General features: G+C 50.0%; 1 protein-coding gene across 1 annotated transcript in view; it reads right to left on the reverse strand.

The window, feature by feature from the left end:
- SCD5 (stearoyl-CoA desaturase 5) overlaps positions 1–4,984 on the reverse strand; it is a 31,752-nt gene extending 26,768 nt beyond the window's left edge. The window contains exon 1 of the mRNA XM_065061716.1: positions 4,686–4,984. Within this exon, the coding sequence (XP_064917788.1) occupies positions 4,686–4,845 (160 nt within the window). The 5' untranslated portion in view covers positions 4,846–4,984. The remainder of the gene's footprint in view (positions 1–4,685) is intronic.
- Between the last annotated feature and the right edge of the window lie 8,503 nt (positions 4,985–13,487).

Consider the following 13,487-nt stretch of genomic DNA (forward strand, 5'->3'; position numbering starts at 1 on the left):
CTGAACACTACGAGGGACATGGCATCCACAGCTTCTCTGGGCAGCCTGTTCACCACCCTCATGGGGAAGAATTTCTTCCTTATGTCTAATCTAAATCTGACCTCTTGCAGTTTAAAGCTATTACGCCTTGTCCTATCACCACATGCTCTTGTAGAAAGCCCCCCTCCAGCTTTCTTCTTTGGCTACATTGAGTTCTTCCTCACAAGCCCCACGTGAAGGCTAAAAAGCACCTTTTCCCAAACAAAATCCAAGACCTTACATATTCACGTGATCACTTATAATGTTGTCTTTAAGAAAAATAAGCTATTACAAGACATTAAAAAAAAAAAAAAAGTTAGGAGCAGCAACATTTGGCCCTGCAAGGAAACACACTGGTAACTTTCTCTGTACAGGGATTTTAAAGATATTTTTGTTTTGCTTTCCTAACCCAAAAAGATAGCCTCACTGGGACCGTACCAGGATGGAGCTGGCTGGAGCAAAGACACTTCTGGCTAAGAAACATCTTTTAATGGCACATTGCAAACTTAGGGGACGAGCCACATGCAAAGTTTGCTGCCAAGTGCACCGTGGCGGGAGGTGCAGTATGCCCAGCCCAAAGGAGGCCACCAGCAAACCACAGCCACTTCCACAGCCCCAGCTGGCTGCATCTCCACATGAGCTCATTCTTGGGGAACCTGCACGCCTGGAGCAGCTGGCAGACCCATCACAACACTCCTGGTTCCTGGCCCCTAACGGTGAGGTGCTCCCACGCTGCGCCGGCTCCCCAGGTGAGTCTGCAGAGAATGGCCAACCGTCCCCTCCAAAGCTCTCTTAGCACCAGGAGCCCAAACTGCTGCAAAAGCAGGTGGAAAAAGAGAGATCTGAAGCAAAAGGTTCATCTGCCAGCTCCCTCTGGGCTTTGCAGGATGGCCGGTGGGGTGGTAAACTCTGCCAAATATGCCAGCCATGCTCAGCGAGCCTACTGGTGGGAGCAGGGGCAGGCAAGACTCAAAGCACGTCTCCTGAACAGTTCCTACTCCTTTCCAAGGCTGGGAACCCCAAGTGCAGGGATGCCCCTAAGCAGCAGCTGCCAGCTATGAAACAGCACAGACTGGAGAGTAAAACACCAAGAGGAGGGAGGGATCATGTATCAGAAGCTGCCTGGCTCCAGATCTGGAATCACAGAATCACTTTGGTTGGAAGGGATCCTCAAGATCATCGAGTCCAACCATAACCTAAATCTAGCACTAAACCATGTCCCTAAGAACCTCATCTATATGTCTGTTAAACACTTCCAGGGATGGTGACTCCACCATTATCCTGGGCAGCCTGTTCCAATGCCCAACAACCCTATCCATGAAGAAATGTTTCCTAACATACAATCTGAACCTTCCCTGGCACAACTTGAGGCTAACAAGATCTTCTCACACCCCTGCAACAAACCCCAGGTCAGGTTGGAAAACAGCACGGTGAGAGGGCTGCCAGTGAGGGCAGGTGGGCTGGCAGAGCAGGGAACACTCCAAAGGCAGAGCACTGGCAGGATCAGCCAGGATGGCTATGTGGCTGTCCCACCAGCACAGCCCAGGGCTGCTCGATATCTTGCACATATCATCTGCTACCTTCCAGGTCAAGGCAACTCCCAGCTCATGGAAAATTTTGACATGAGTAATTTCATTGTTTTTGTTCATCTTGGCCTGAAATCAAATTCCAGAGATGGCCCTGAAAGCCTGTGTTTTAACCAGTCTGTCTGTACATCCCTTGAAAGATAACCCAGTTCCCAGCATCCCCTGGCTGAGGTGGCTGTGCCACTCAGAACGCTGGTTCGGATCCCTTGTGCAACCCCGGCTCCACAGTGAGGGTGGGAAGCCGTAACACAGGCCCCAAGGTGTTGGTGCAGGGGACAATGGGAACAGGGGAGCACAGATAATCCTGAGCAAACAATCAGTTGAGCCTCCCCTTGGCAGCGTTTTTCCATTGTCTATTATGTACAGCTGGACGAACATCAATAAATTACCAATGGAAATGAGCCCTGCTGAGCAGGCAGTTTGGCTTGACCAGCTGTTTTCTAGGTGGCACTGTGACATTTCAGCTCTGCTCAGCAAGCGGTGGGGAATCAGGGATTCCCCGCTGCCTTCAGGGGTGAGAAGGAGGAAAGCAAGCCCTGCATGGAAGTGTGGAAGAACCCTGCCAAGAGCCCACAGAGAACGAGGTCTGTGCACCCGCTCCTGCAGCTCACCCATGCCAGGGCTTGCGTAAAATCACCAGGCAGCTTCCTAAGACCCAGGCAAGCTTGGGAAGAAAAAGATAGCTGTGGATAGATGTGACGAGGGCTGCAGCTCCTCCATCCACATCCTTTGGCATCTCTGCTACACCCCTACCTGCCACCCAACTTGTCTGCCAGACCAGCCCTGCTTCCAAGGTGGTGGCTGGAAAAGGCAGTGGCTAGAAAAGGCAGCCCTCACAGCTGGTCTGTACAGGGAAAGAGATGTGGAGAGCTGGGAACAGATCTGATGGGCACTTCTTGCTTCTGACACAACTTCACTTGGTTGTCTCCTTCCACCCGAGTGAAGTGGGGTAGGTTTGTTAACAGCAACCCTGCTTTTGTCTATCCTGAATCTCCCAGAGGGACCTCAGACACAAGTCACCAGCATGACAGCAAGCTACTTTTTCCTGATATATATTCTGAAGGAGATGCTATCTTCTCACCTTGCCCACCACCGCTCTGGGGTCAGACCTGCAGCAGCCAGCTGCGAGAGCGGCACACAGTGTCCAGACAGCTGGAGCCAATGCACTCGCTCCCTGCTGTGCAGCCCCTGTAAAAACCGCCCAGCAAACTCCTGTAAAATCCTTCTGGTCTGCTTTAGGGTGGCTGTTAAAAAATAACGATATGGAGAAATGGGAGGTGGTCTGTTTCAGAAAGACAAGCATTCAGTTGCAGAGTTGTTGAGACCTGTTTATTATTTAGCCTCTGTTTAATTTCAACTAGGAAAAAACACAGTGGAGGATGGACAGCTTAAAATTGGTAAATCAATCCTTCAGCTCCAGCCTTAGTGAGTTTGGTAATTAAGACGCACAGATGATTTCAACTTGTCTTCTCAAAAAGGCAAAACAGATAAAAAGAAAGCCCACCTGCCCGCATGCTACGGGTCCTGACAGCTGAAAGGAGCCCACAGGCTGCAAGGTCTGGCCATGCGGCTCCCACAGGCTCTCCTGGTCTCGCACAGAATCACATCAGGCTACAGCCAAGGTAAACTATGAAATCAGTCTGAATGCAACCAGGAACAGGGAGGAGTAGCACTCATAAAACAAAACTAAGCAAAACACAACTACCCACCAAACTTTTCCTGTTTACCAGCCTGCCAGGTAAGGGTTTGTGCGAACCAGGCAGTCAGGCAAACACCAGGTCCTCACCAGGGACCCAGAAATTGTTTCTCAATTAAGAATTTGTCAAAGGATGGTTATTGACAGACAGGTTCATGTCCCAACTGCAAAAGAGCAAGGTTGGCTTTTTTGAAGGAATATGACAAGCTGAATAACAAAAACTGAAACAGTGAAAAACAGATTCAGGAATTCCTCAAAGAGAACACATAAACCTGATTTCTAAAGTGTTTGGCTGGGTATTTTTTGAGAGTAACCTCAACACTGCTGGTGGCAGCTTAACAACCCAAATTACTCAACTGTGAGTTCGTTACAGCAGAGACAGTTCTTTCCTTTATTTGTATAAAAGAGTCCCAGGTCATTACATTCTCCATTCACTCAAAAGCACCCCAAAGTAGGTCTTTTACCCAAGAAATTGCACCAGCTGTAAGCAGCATTCAAGTTTTTATCCTCTTGGCCACCTACGCTTATGTGACTCAATACAATTCTGCCCAGTGAAGGATGATGTTGACACCCACCATCCATCAGTCCCACAGACCCTGAGAAACCTCAAACAATACTGCAGCGCATTTGTGTAGCTCTTCTCTGAGCATCAGTCTTCATTGGAAAAAAACAGGACCTCACTGGAGGATGTAAGTAAAGACGCTATATTTCACATCCCCTTTGGCCAACAGATGCTGCAAGCCCCCTCACCTCAGAAAGAACAGCTGGGCTTATTTTCTCTTTGCCGGCATCTTACAGCTCCTTCTCGACTTTTAAATCCTGCATAACGAGAGGTATTACCTTTCCCAAGACACAAAGGACAGGGTGATTTTCTGCTCCCAGCTGGAGCAGCAAGACGAGGGTGTTTATAAAGTAACGAGAGGAGGCACCAAAGGGAAGACAAAAGCGTTCTCTATCAGACTTCTAAACCGAAATATCGGCTGCTGGACCCTTTTCTTCTTTCTTTTTTTTTTTTTTTTCCTTTTTAACTAAAACCGGATGAATGTAACCGGACAGAGAGCGCCTCCTGTTTCTACAGCAACCGCGGGCCCGGCGCGGCAATGGCATCCCGGGAGCCGGGGAACAAAGCGGCGGAGGCTGCCGGGCGGGGGGGTGTCCGACCCCGCGGTGCTCAGCGCAGCGCCCGGCCCGCGCCCGTCCACGCCAAACACGGCGATGCGACCGCACATATCATGAGGTTATAGATAAACACATGGAAAACAAGCTGTGGCTTAGCTCCCGCACCGCTGGCCCCGCGGGGGATCCCCGAGTCCAGCGAGGGCCGCGCCGGGGTCCCCGTCCCCCGCCCCACCTGTGGCGCATCCCCCCGCCGGCCCCGCACTCACCCCAGAGGAGGGTGAGCAGCTGTGCCCGCGGCACCAGGCTGAGGGCGTAGACGGCGCCCAGGTGCAGCAGCCCCATGAGCACCACGTTGCGCCAGACGATGGCCTGCCCGCCGCCCGCCGGGCCCGCCTCGCCGCTCGCCGCCCGCCGGGCCCCGGCCATCTCACCGGCGGAGCGCTAGGGGCGGCGGCCCCCGCGCAGCGCGGCCGTGGGGCGGCTACGAGCGGCCGGGCCGCGCCGCCGCATCTGTTGCAGCCGCCGCCTCCATAGAGCTCCCGCACCGCGGCGGGGGAGGGGGGCGGCCGGCAGCCCTGCATAGCGACAGCCAATGGCCGCCGCCGCCCGCCCCGCCCCCGGCACCGGCTCCGCCGAGGGGCCGCCCCTCGGGGCGCTCCAAGCGGCCCGGCAGGCCCGGCCCGGGGGGAGCGGCGGTGGCCGCCGCGGCTCCGCGCTGGGTGGCGGGGCGGTCAGGGCCTCCGGCCGCCCCGTCGGCTCCCGTGCTGGCGGCTGAGCCCGGCGGAGACCTCTCAGCCGGCTGTCCCGGAGAGCCGGGAGGGAACGCGCCCCGAGAGACGGGTTTGATTTCGGAAGCCCGTGAAAGAAGTAAAAAAATGCCACTGGGGCTAGGGAGGAGCAGAGATCCAAGAGCCGGTTAATAAAGTTGATCTGACTGGAAGTAACAAGCTGGGCATTGAAAACTAAAAAGCAAAACCCAAACAAACAGACAAATTCCTTTCTGTCATAGAATCATTTTGGTTAGAAGAGACCCTCAAGATCGTCAAGTCCAACCATAACCTAACCCTGGCACTGAACCATGTCTTTAAGAACCTCATCTATGCATCTTTTAAACACCTCCAGGGCTGGTGACTCCACCACTTCCTTGGGCAGTCTGTTCCAATGCCTGACAACCCTTTCTGAGAATAAATTTCTCCCACTATCCAATCTGAACCCTCCCCGGGTACAACTTGAGGCCATTTTCTTTCGTCCCATCACTTGTGACTTCAGAGAACGGGCAGGGTATCAGCAAGGCATACCCGAATCAAGCGCGTGCAACACGTTTTGTTTACTCCCTCCCACCACGGATGCAGTAGTATTTTAGCATTCAGATGCGGCTGGACCCTATGTCCCAGGGACGCTGTCCCCAGTACTGCTGCAGGACCCCGCTTTCTAGCAAGCAGCTGCAGGAGAGGGCGGACACCGGATCCCCAGGGGTGTCAGGGTGGGGTTCACCCGTGTCAGAGGGATGAATGACCCAGATTTGTGGAGGAGCAGCAGGCAGAAAGTAGTTCATGGTCACTAGTGCTGTGCTTTGCCTGCCACGGAGCAGGAATCGGGGAGAGCATCTTGCAACAGCAGTGTACGGGGGCAGTTTAAGTCTTTGGGTGGGAACCAGATGCCAAATCTGGGTAAAAAGTTTGTCTGTGATGCATTGTCTTTAGTTTTGAATGTTTCCAGGAGGACAGGAAGGAAGGAGGGAGTGGCACAGGCATGTCAGCAGCCTTCCACCTTGGCTGGGGCTGGCTGCTGAACGATTTATAGCCCCTATTGTGTTTCCATCGCTGCAGCAGGACCACACAAGAGAGTCATTTAACTTGCTCTCTGCTTTCCTGCTCTCACTTCCTTCCAGTGCCCAAGGTCAAGTTCAGTTGTACCTACTACCAATTTAATATGTGATACTTGCCTTCCTTTTAGGACTCTGCCATACGGTGTCAGGGGGCAGGCGGGAGGAAGGACTCCGTCCTTTAGTGTCTTTTCCATCTCTCAGCATCTGCGAGCGGAAAGCCACCCCGCTCCCTTACACACCAGCTGCTCCCTGGCTGCTCTGGGTGCGCTGTGGGTGACCCTCTGGCTTTCAGGAGCAAACTGCACAGCCCCCACACACCCCCGCACACTGCACATCTCTTCAGAAAGGTGGGATGAAAGCACTTGTCTGGATCTGACTTCCACAGGCTATTAGAGCAGGATGCAGGATAGATCTTAGTCTTGGACACTCACACAGATGCAGGTGGGGCTGAAACCTAGCAGCTGCCTTCCAGAAACACTCCTGCCACCCTGGCAAGAGGCAAATGCACAGGGAAACAGCTTTAGGAGATTTCCAACTCATTTGAGTCACTGACGAATGCATCCGTGAAGGTTCCCTCTGCCACCAGTGAGCATTAGTGCAATATTAACCTTGCACAGATCACTATAAGTTTCATATCCTACTTTATCTCCAGTTCATTTTTATATCTAGCTCAGTATATCCACCCTTTTATATCCAGTTCAATCTCCAGTTTGTTTACATGGTAGCCGACGCAGCACAGAAAGTGAGTGAACAAAGATGACATGACAAATGCTCTGTCGTGCCTGGATGTCCTCTAGATGAGGGGAGTGCTGTTGCACGGTGTCATTCCACACGAGCAGAACCCATTACCATTTCCCTGCCCCCAGGAATCACCACTCAGGCAATGGTGCTCCAGTGACAGCATCAGCGTTTGTCCCAGGGTTGCTGCAGTGCCTGTGGGCTGTGAAAACATCCACTCACTTTTAAAAAGCTACCTGGCTACGTGGGTCATGATGTCAGGACTACATGCCGCAGGCAGAGATCTGAGCTGTAAGCCTAAGGTCTTGCCCAGAGATGTAAAGAAAAGACTTTGCAAATCTGACCCTAATTTTCCTTGGTTAAAATTATGTTGGAAAACATTGAGTGAGACAAAATCTCTTGAAGAAGAAACCTGAGGAGCTGAAATCAAAACAGCACCAAACAAACACAAAAGGAGATTTCCCCAGTAAACACTCCAGGGTTCATATATTTAAAAGCAAAAGCTGTACAAGTCTGGGAAAAAAAATGCCTGAGTGTAGTTTAGAAATCTGGAAACTGCTTGGTTTTGCCTGCTGCATTTACTGATGAAGGTGAAGTGACTGCAGACACGCTGGGAATGAGGACTTGAGTCAGCGTTTGGAGAGAAACATCACAACTTCCTTCCCCTTTGCTCATCTTGCCTTGGCTGGCAATCCCAGCTGGACATCCCACTGTTGTGTGTGCCCGTCTGTTCCCTGAGTGTGGCCTCTTCTGCCATAATGATGACTCTTCTGTGCAAGTGAAAGACACACCTGCCATTTAGCTGTGGCTGAAGTGACCCGGCCATAGCCCTTGGTGCTCTTATCTCCCAACTAACTTCAAATGAGTCTCACTCTTGTTTGTCTCAGCACAGATCTTGCTCAGATCTCACTGATGAGTGAGAGGACAGGACTATGGGCTCAAATCCACTCACAGGTGCATGACTCCACCTGGGACAGAGTCTGCCTTGCTGAGCCTAGCTCAAATACTGCACCAGGTTGCTTAGGGGATAAGCGCAGGCTTTTGGTTTTGCTTCAGCGCAGCCTGCAAGTGAACGCATGTCCTCTTCTAGCCTCGCTGGGAGAGAGGACTCATCTGTCATCTTGCCCATGACACAAATCAGTGAATATCTCACTGTCAAGTTCCTACCACTGATGGAGATGAGTGCCTCCTGTCTTGCTGGGGGGAAGGAGGTTACGGGTTCCTCTCCGCCAGCACTACAGTGTGTCAGATAAACAATGCTAGAGCAAAAAACAAAGACTTAAATTTCATGGAGCTTCCTATTCCAGTTGAAAACACAGGGGATTTGCAGGGATCCAGTGCTGCCGCTGGTGTTACGTCCGACCCCCCGGAAAGCATGTTTTTCTTTCTTGCTTTGCAGAGGGCAGCACAGAGGGATTTGCCTAAGCCTGCAGCACCCGGGCAGGCAGCAGCAGCTGCGGGGGTGATGAAGGTGTTGGTTCTCACCAGAAACCCTTCCTGACAGGTAATGCAGGACCTGGAGCCTCTTTGTCTTGCTGATCTGGGTTAGGCTGGGATGGTGCTCTCAAGCCGAGGCTGCAAAGGGCTTGTAAGGCTTTGCAATGTCTTCGAGAAAGAGTTTTACGATTTTTTTATTATCACAAAGGTTTAAGATACATAGCAAAACCTGAGATCTAATATCGTGCAGCTCTAGAATTTACTTGTCCTTCCTTAGTTATTTGACCCGAAATCATTACCCCTTCTGGCTTTCAGAAAGCTGCATGAAGGAGATCAGAAGAAGGCTCTTGTCTGAGCTGGAGATCAGTGGGGGGCCGGGGGGACAGGCAGATGCCTGCTCACCCCCACCCCAAACTTCTCCCAGCACAGCCCTGGCCAATTGCCAGGGACATCTACCTGGGCCCAGGGGAGAGCAGCTTTGTGACTGATAGCAGTACAAATCTCATTAGTGTGCTGGGCTAATTAATTACTAACTACACCTCCTGAGGCAAGTGAATCAACAGAGAGTGTCTGATTAAACCCAAGGTTGTTTTTTATATCTTTTAAACATTCTTCTAGAATTCTCCATCTGGAACAAAGGGGGGCAGTGATGATGAGAGGCAGCGAATGGTTCATGAGGACACACTGAGTATCAGTTTATCCTACTGCTGCCTGCTACCATCACATTTCAGCACAGAGCTTTTTAAAATGTTGATGAGTGGCCTCCTTTTTTTTTTTCCTCTTTTCTCTTGCCATGAACAATTAAATAAGGACTCCAAAGCATTGTTCAAATGAAGCCTTTAAGTCACAGAGAAGGAAACAAAGCCTAAAAATCAGAAGGGCAAGAAATATGTGCTCAATATTTATGTATTGAAGTGCTTCTCATGTACCTGGCAAAGTACAGGCAAAAGGATCCCAAGAAGTTTCCCTTGTGCTGTCCAGGTAGTCACAGACTTGCTAGTAAGGTCAGCTGCAGCTGTCCTTCTAGAGTGTTCCTTAATAAATCCTCTCTTAATTAGACTCTCTTCTGGCTAACTTGCAGCTCAGAATCTCATAGGAATTTTAATCAGTTTAGTCTCTTTAGAATGAGGGTCGCATTAAATGTATCCGTACATCTCGCCTGACTGTTTGGTGATGTTTCGTTCTTATCTGGCAGAGAGAACGTGGCAATGACCAGCCCAGCGTACAGAGGAGTCAAGGCTGGGAGCTTAGCCCTGAGCTTCCCCGTTTAAGATTGGACAAGTTGAATCTGTTCCTGGTGTCAGTACATTATTTGCGACACTCCTCAATGTGCTCGGAGTGCGGCCTTGGCTCTCGTTCAAGGCTGAGCACATCAGCTTGGCCCCGGCAGCCCCCGGGGATGATCAGCATCCCGTGCGGGGCAGGCAGAATCAGTGGCAGACATTTGGCTGTGTAAGACTGTTTCCTTTAGCTCTGAGCCATGCTTAGCTCTCTACATACTGCCCTGTCTTTGCAATGGGTGCTTAGCGTGGCTCAGAACAGCAAACCTTTACGGCTGTGAAGCTGCACGGGATTGCAGACATTGGGCTGGAGGGACAGGGAAAGGAAATATCTGACCCAGGGACTCCTTTTTGTCCCCTTTCAGGCATAACAGAATCAGAGATTAGCCAGGCTAACAACACAACACAGTGGGGTTTGCACTGCTGCAGTGAAGGTGAGTGTGGTGGTGAGGGTGAGGACATGGCTGAGGGGATCCTGCCAGGCTCTGGGGAGCGATGCCACTGCCATGCGTGCTGTCTCTGCCATGCTTCCCAAAACATGCCCCCTCCCCTCTGTAGTTTCTGGAGGAAAAGCTATGGCAGCAAGAGCCCCGTCCCTTCTCTCTGAATAGCCTCGTCAGTCTGGCACATGCTCCCTTCTGGGCAGAAGAAACACAGTTACTGAACAGTAAACCCACATTCCCAATCTGTGTGTCAGGGAATTATGTTATCTGAAAGGCACAACACAGACCCAATCTGATGTAAACACTGCCTGGGCTAGAAACGCTGCAGCGATTAAAAGACAATCCCCAGCGTTTGTGTCTCACGCTGACCTTGGGCCTCTGCCAGCAAAACAAGGTAAATCCATTACAGAGCTTCACAGACAGAAAAGGGTTTTCACTCAAGTATTTAACTTAGATGTTCTGCCCATCGTGGGGCTGCTCCGCAGCACTGACCCCAACACATTCCCCCCTGCTTGCTTCTGCAGCAGAACTCCATCAATGTTGCCCTTTCCCACAAACTCTCCTGCTGGTGCTTTTGCCTGGATGGGGATAACTGTGGTAACAAGGTACCTCCTGGTTCTAGCTGCTGTCAGACAACACCTGTGCTGCTGCGATTACACCTTTGTGTTTCCACCCATCTCTTTTTCTTATAATCCTGCAGCCTTGGGGGTAGGGGGAGAGGGCACAAACAGGAATAGCTTCTTTGGTGTTAATGCTGTGGTATAAATCTCTTCTCACTCTGTGAGATGAAATTTAGGCTATTTGGGGCCAAATTATTTTATCAGTGTAAATTGGCAGAGCTTCATTGCCTTCTGTAAACGAAGATGGCCATTTGCGTTTATAATATCAGATGGGTGGCTAATTGCTTGGCATTCCTTGAAGGTATGAGCAGACGGCAGCATAACTGGTGAACTATTATTATTCATCCCAGCTGCTCTCAGGAGAGAAGTAGCAGATTTTCACATCCACTCCTGTTAGGTACTCCGGCGGTGCAGCTTTCTGCTCCTGAGCTCCTGAGGATGGCTGAGGTGAAGGACAGCTTTCCTTTTGGTGAGGAGAGCAAGGTTACCCCACCGCTGACATAGAGCATCCAGGCCTGCGGTGAAGTGTTACAGCACGCAAAGATGCTTTCACCTCAAAAAAAAAAAAAGTGTTCCTCTCTGATCCAGTGGTCTCATATTTGACCATCTCAATTTCTAGCCCAGGTTTACTCATGGCCAGCTCATATCACATTTTTTCTTAGGTTAGCACGGCTCTTTAGTTCCAGTCAACTCGATTCCCTTGTACTCTTCATTATGTGAAAAAGTTAAGCTTATTTAGTCTCTTCCTGTTAAACAAACTCTTTAGTCCCTGACATCTGCATGCCTGAGCCCCTTCTTGCTTGGCATTTTCTTTTACACAGATGGAAGTCTCAAGAAGGCTTGTGCAATGCCATTAAACGTTCCTTGCCTTTTGCAAAGCCACACCATACTGAGGAGCTGTTCCTAGCTAATCCTCTCAGGTCCCACTGCTCCTCTTATTCCCAATCTATGGGCTTCCAAATTACAGCAATGCTTTTGTCCGCAATCCCGCACCTATCCACGTGCATCCCATGTCTGCCACCACCGTCAGCCTTCTCAGTTGTTCCTGCCAGAAGCAACCAGCTTCACAAAGAAACTGCAGACCACCTGCATGACCAGCCTCCTCCCAGCACCTCCCATCTGCCATTTGGTCCTGATGTACCAAAATTCTCTTTTGCTTTCCTTTTCTTGCAGAACGGCACATCACAGAAACACCAGGCCAGCCCAGCACACCTGCTTGTCACCCTACTGAGGGGTTTTTGAATTCCTGTTTACCTCTGAACTTCTTCTTTCTTTTAAAACTTGTTCTTTTCCCCCTTGAATCGAGACACAAGGGTCCATGTTTCTCTGGCCAGGCTGTGCCCGGCTGGCTCTGATGGAAGCATCACTGCTGGAGTGCCATGCAGTGGTCCTTTTTGCACGTGCAAACACGCATCCCAGGGCACCAAGCTACCAGAATTCTGCTTTCCCCTGCAGGTGACAACACTTGTTCTTCTGCAAAGCCCTTTTCTTCCTGCCTTCCCTGTTATCGGCGCCCCATCACTTCATTCCAAGCTTGCAGAAAAGAGTCCTAGGGGAGGAAATGTGGAGCACACCGAGCTGTTACCCTTCTCATCCGGCTAGGGAGGTGCTGAGAAATGCTTCCTAGAGAATGTGGTCCCAGCAATCAGGAGTGGAGCTGATGACCTGCATGTTTTTCCCACTGAGGCAGACTATGATTTCCTTATTTCTGACAGCATTAACATAATTTTTGATGTGATTCAGCCAACACTTGAGTCTGCTGGGCAGAGTTTTTACTAAGTGTATGGATGAACAAAGCAAGACACCTGGAAACCTTCCAAATGACAGGAACAGAACACCATTTACTGGTAACACTGCTTAGAAACCTGTAACCTAGATGAAGGGGAAGAAAATTACTCCAATTGGTTTTTAAACTCTTGAAACAAAGGAACTCCAGATGAATGCTTTACGTTCACAAATTCTAAAAGCTTATGAGGTCAGAAGAGACTGGAAAGACAAAATTAAGTATAATTTTGTCAGAGGAATGGAACTGTTTTGCCCAACAAATCTGTAACTTATAATCAGTTTAAGTCACAGAAGTCAGCAATGATTTGCATTGTTAATTGTAATATTGCTTGCAGGATGTACTGCCAAATCTATATTCCACAGGCATAGATACTTTAAGTAATTTTCAGGGAAAACTGCCTTTTCCTTTTGAAATATCTGGACATTTCTTCCAACTGTTCTTCCTAGACATACTTGCTCTTCATGTCACACTCTTTCAAATTTTTAAAATTTGAAGCCAACTTCAGCTGTGCTGCAGGAAATAAGTGTGCCAGGGGCCAGCAGAGGCAGGCTCGCAGTTTCACAGCATCACACATCCTCACAGAAGTCATCAGTGCAACAGGGGCAGCCACCTCCAGGTTCAGGGGACTGCAAGAAATGATTCGCACCTTGCTTGCACACTAAACATCCGTGTCTCTGTAGAGGTGGCAGAAACCACTCTGCATCATTTCTGCTCTTAGCTTTTGAAAAATGCATGCAGCTGTGTTCAAAATCCTTGCCAAACCTTGCCTTGAAATGCAAACCTGCAACATAAATGTTAAATGGAGCCTTTAGTCATGAGCATGGAGGAAAAAAAAATATCCTCAAGCCTGGGATGCAACAGAAAGCCACCCCACTGTACTCCAGGTTCAAAATCTCCCAGTTGTACTTCAGAAAGACACATTTTAATAAATAAACA

This window comes from Columba livia, chromosome 4 (assembly GCF_036013475.1).
Source record: "Columba livia isolate bColLiv1 breed racing homer chromosome 4, bColLiv1.pat.W.v2, whole genome shotgun sequence".
Classification (NCBI taxonomy): Eukaryota; Metazoa; Chordata; class Aves; order Columbiformes; family Columbidae; genus Columba; species Columba livia.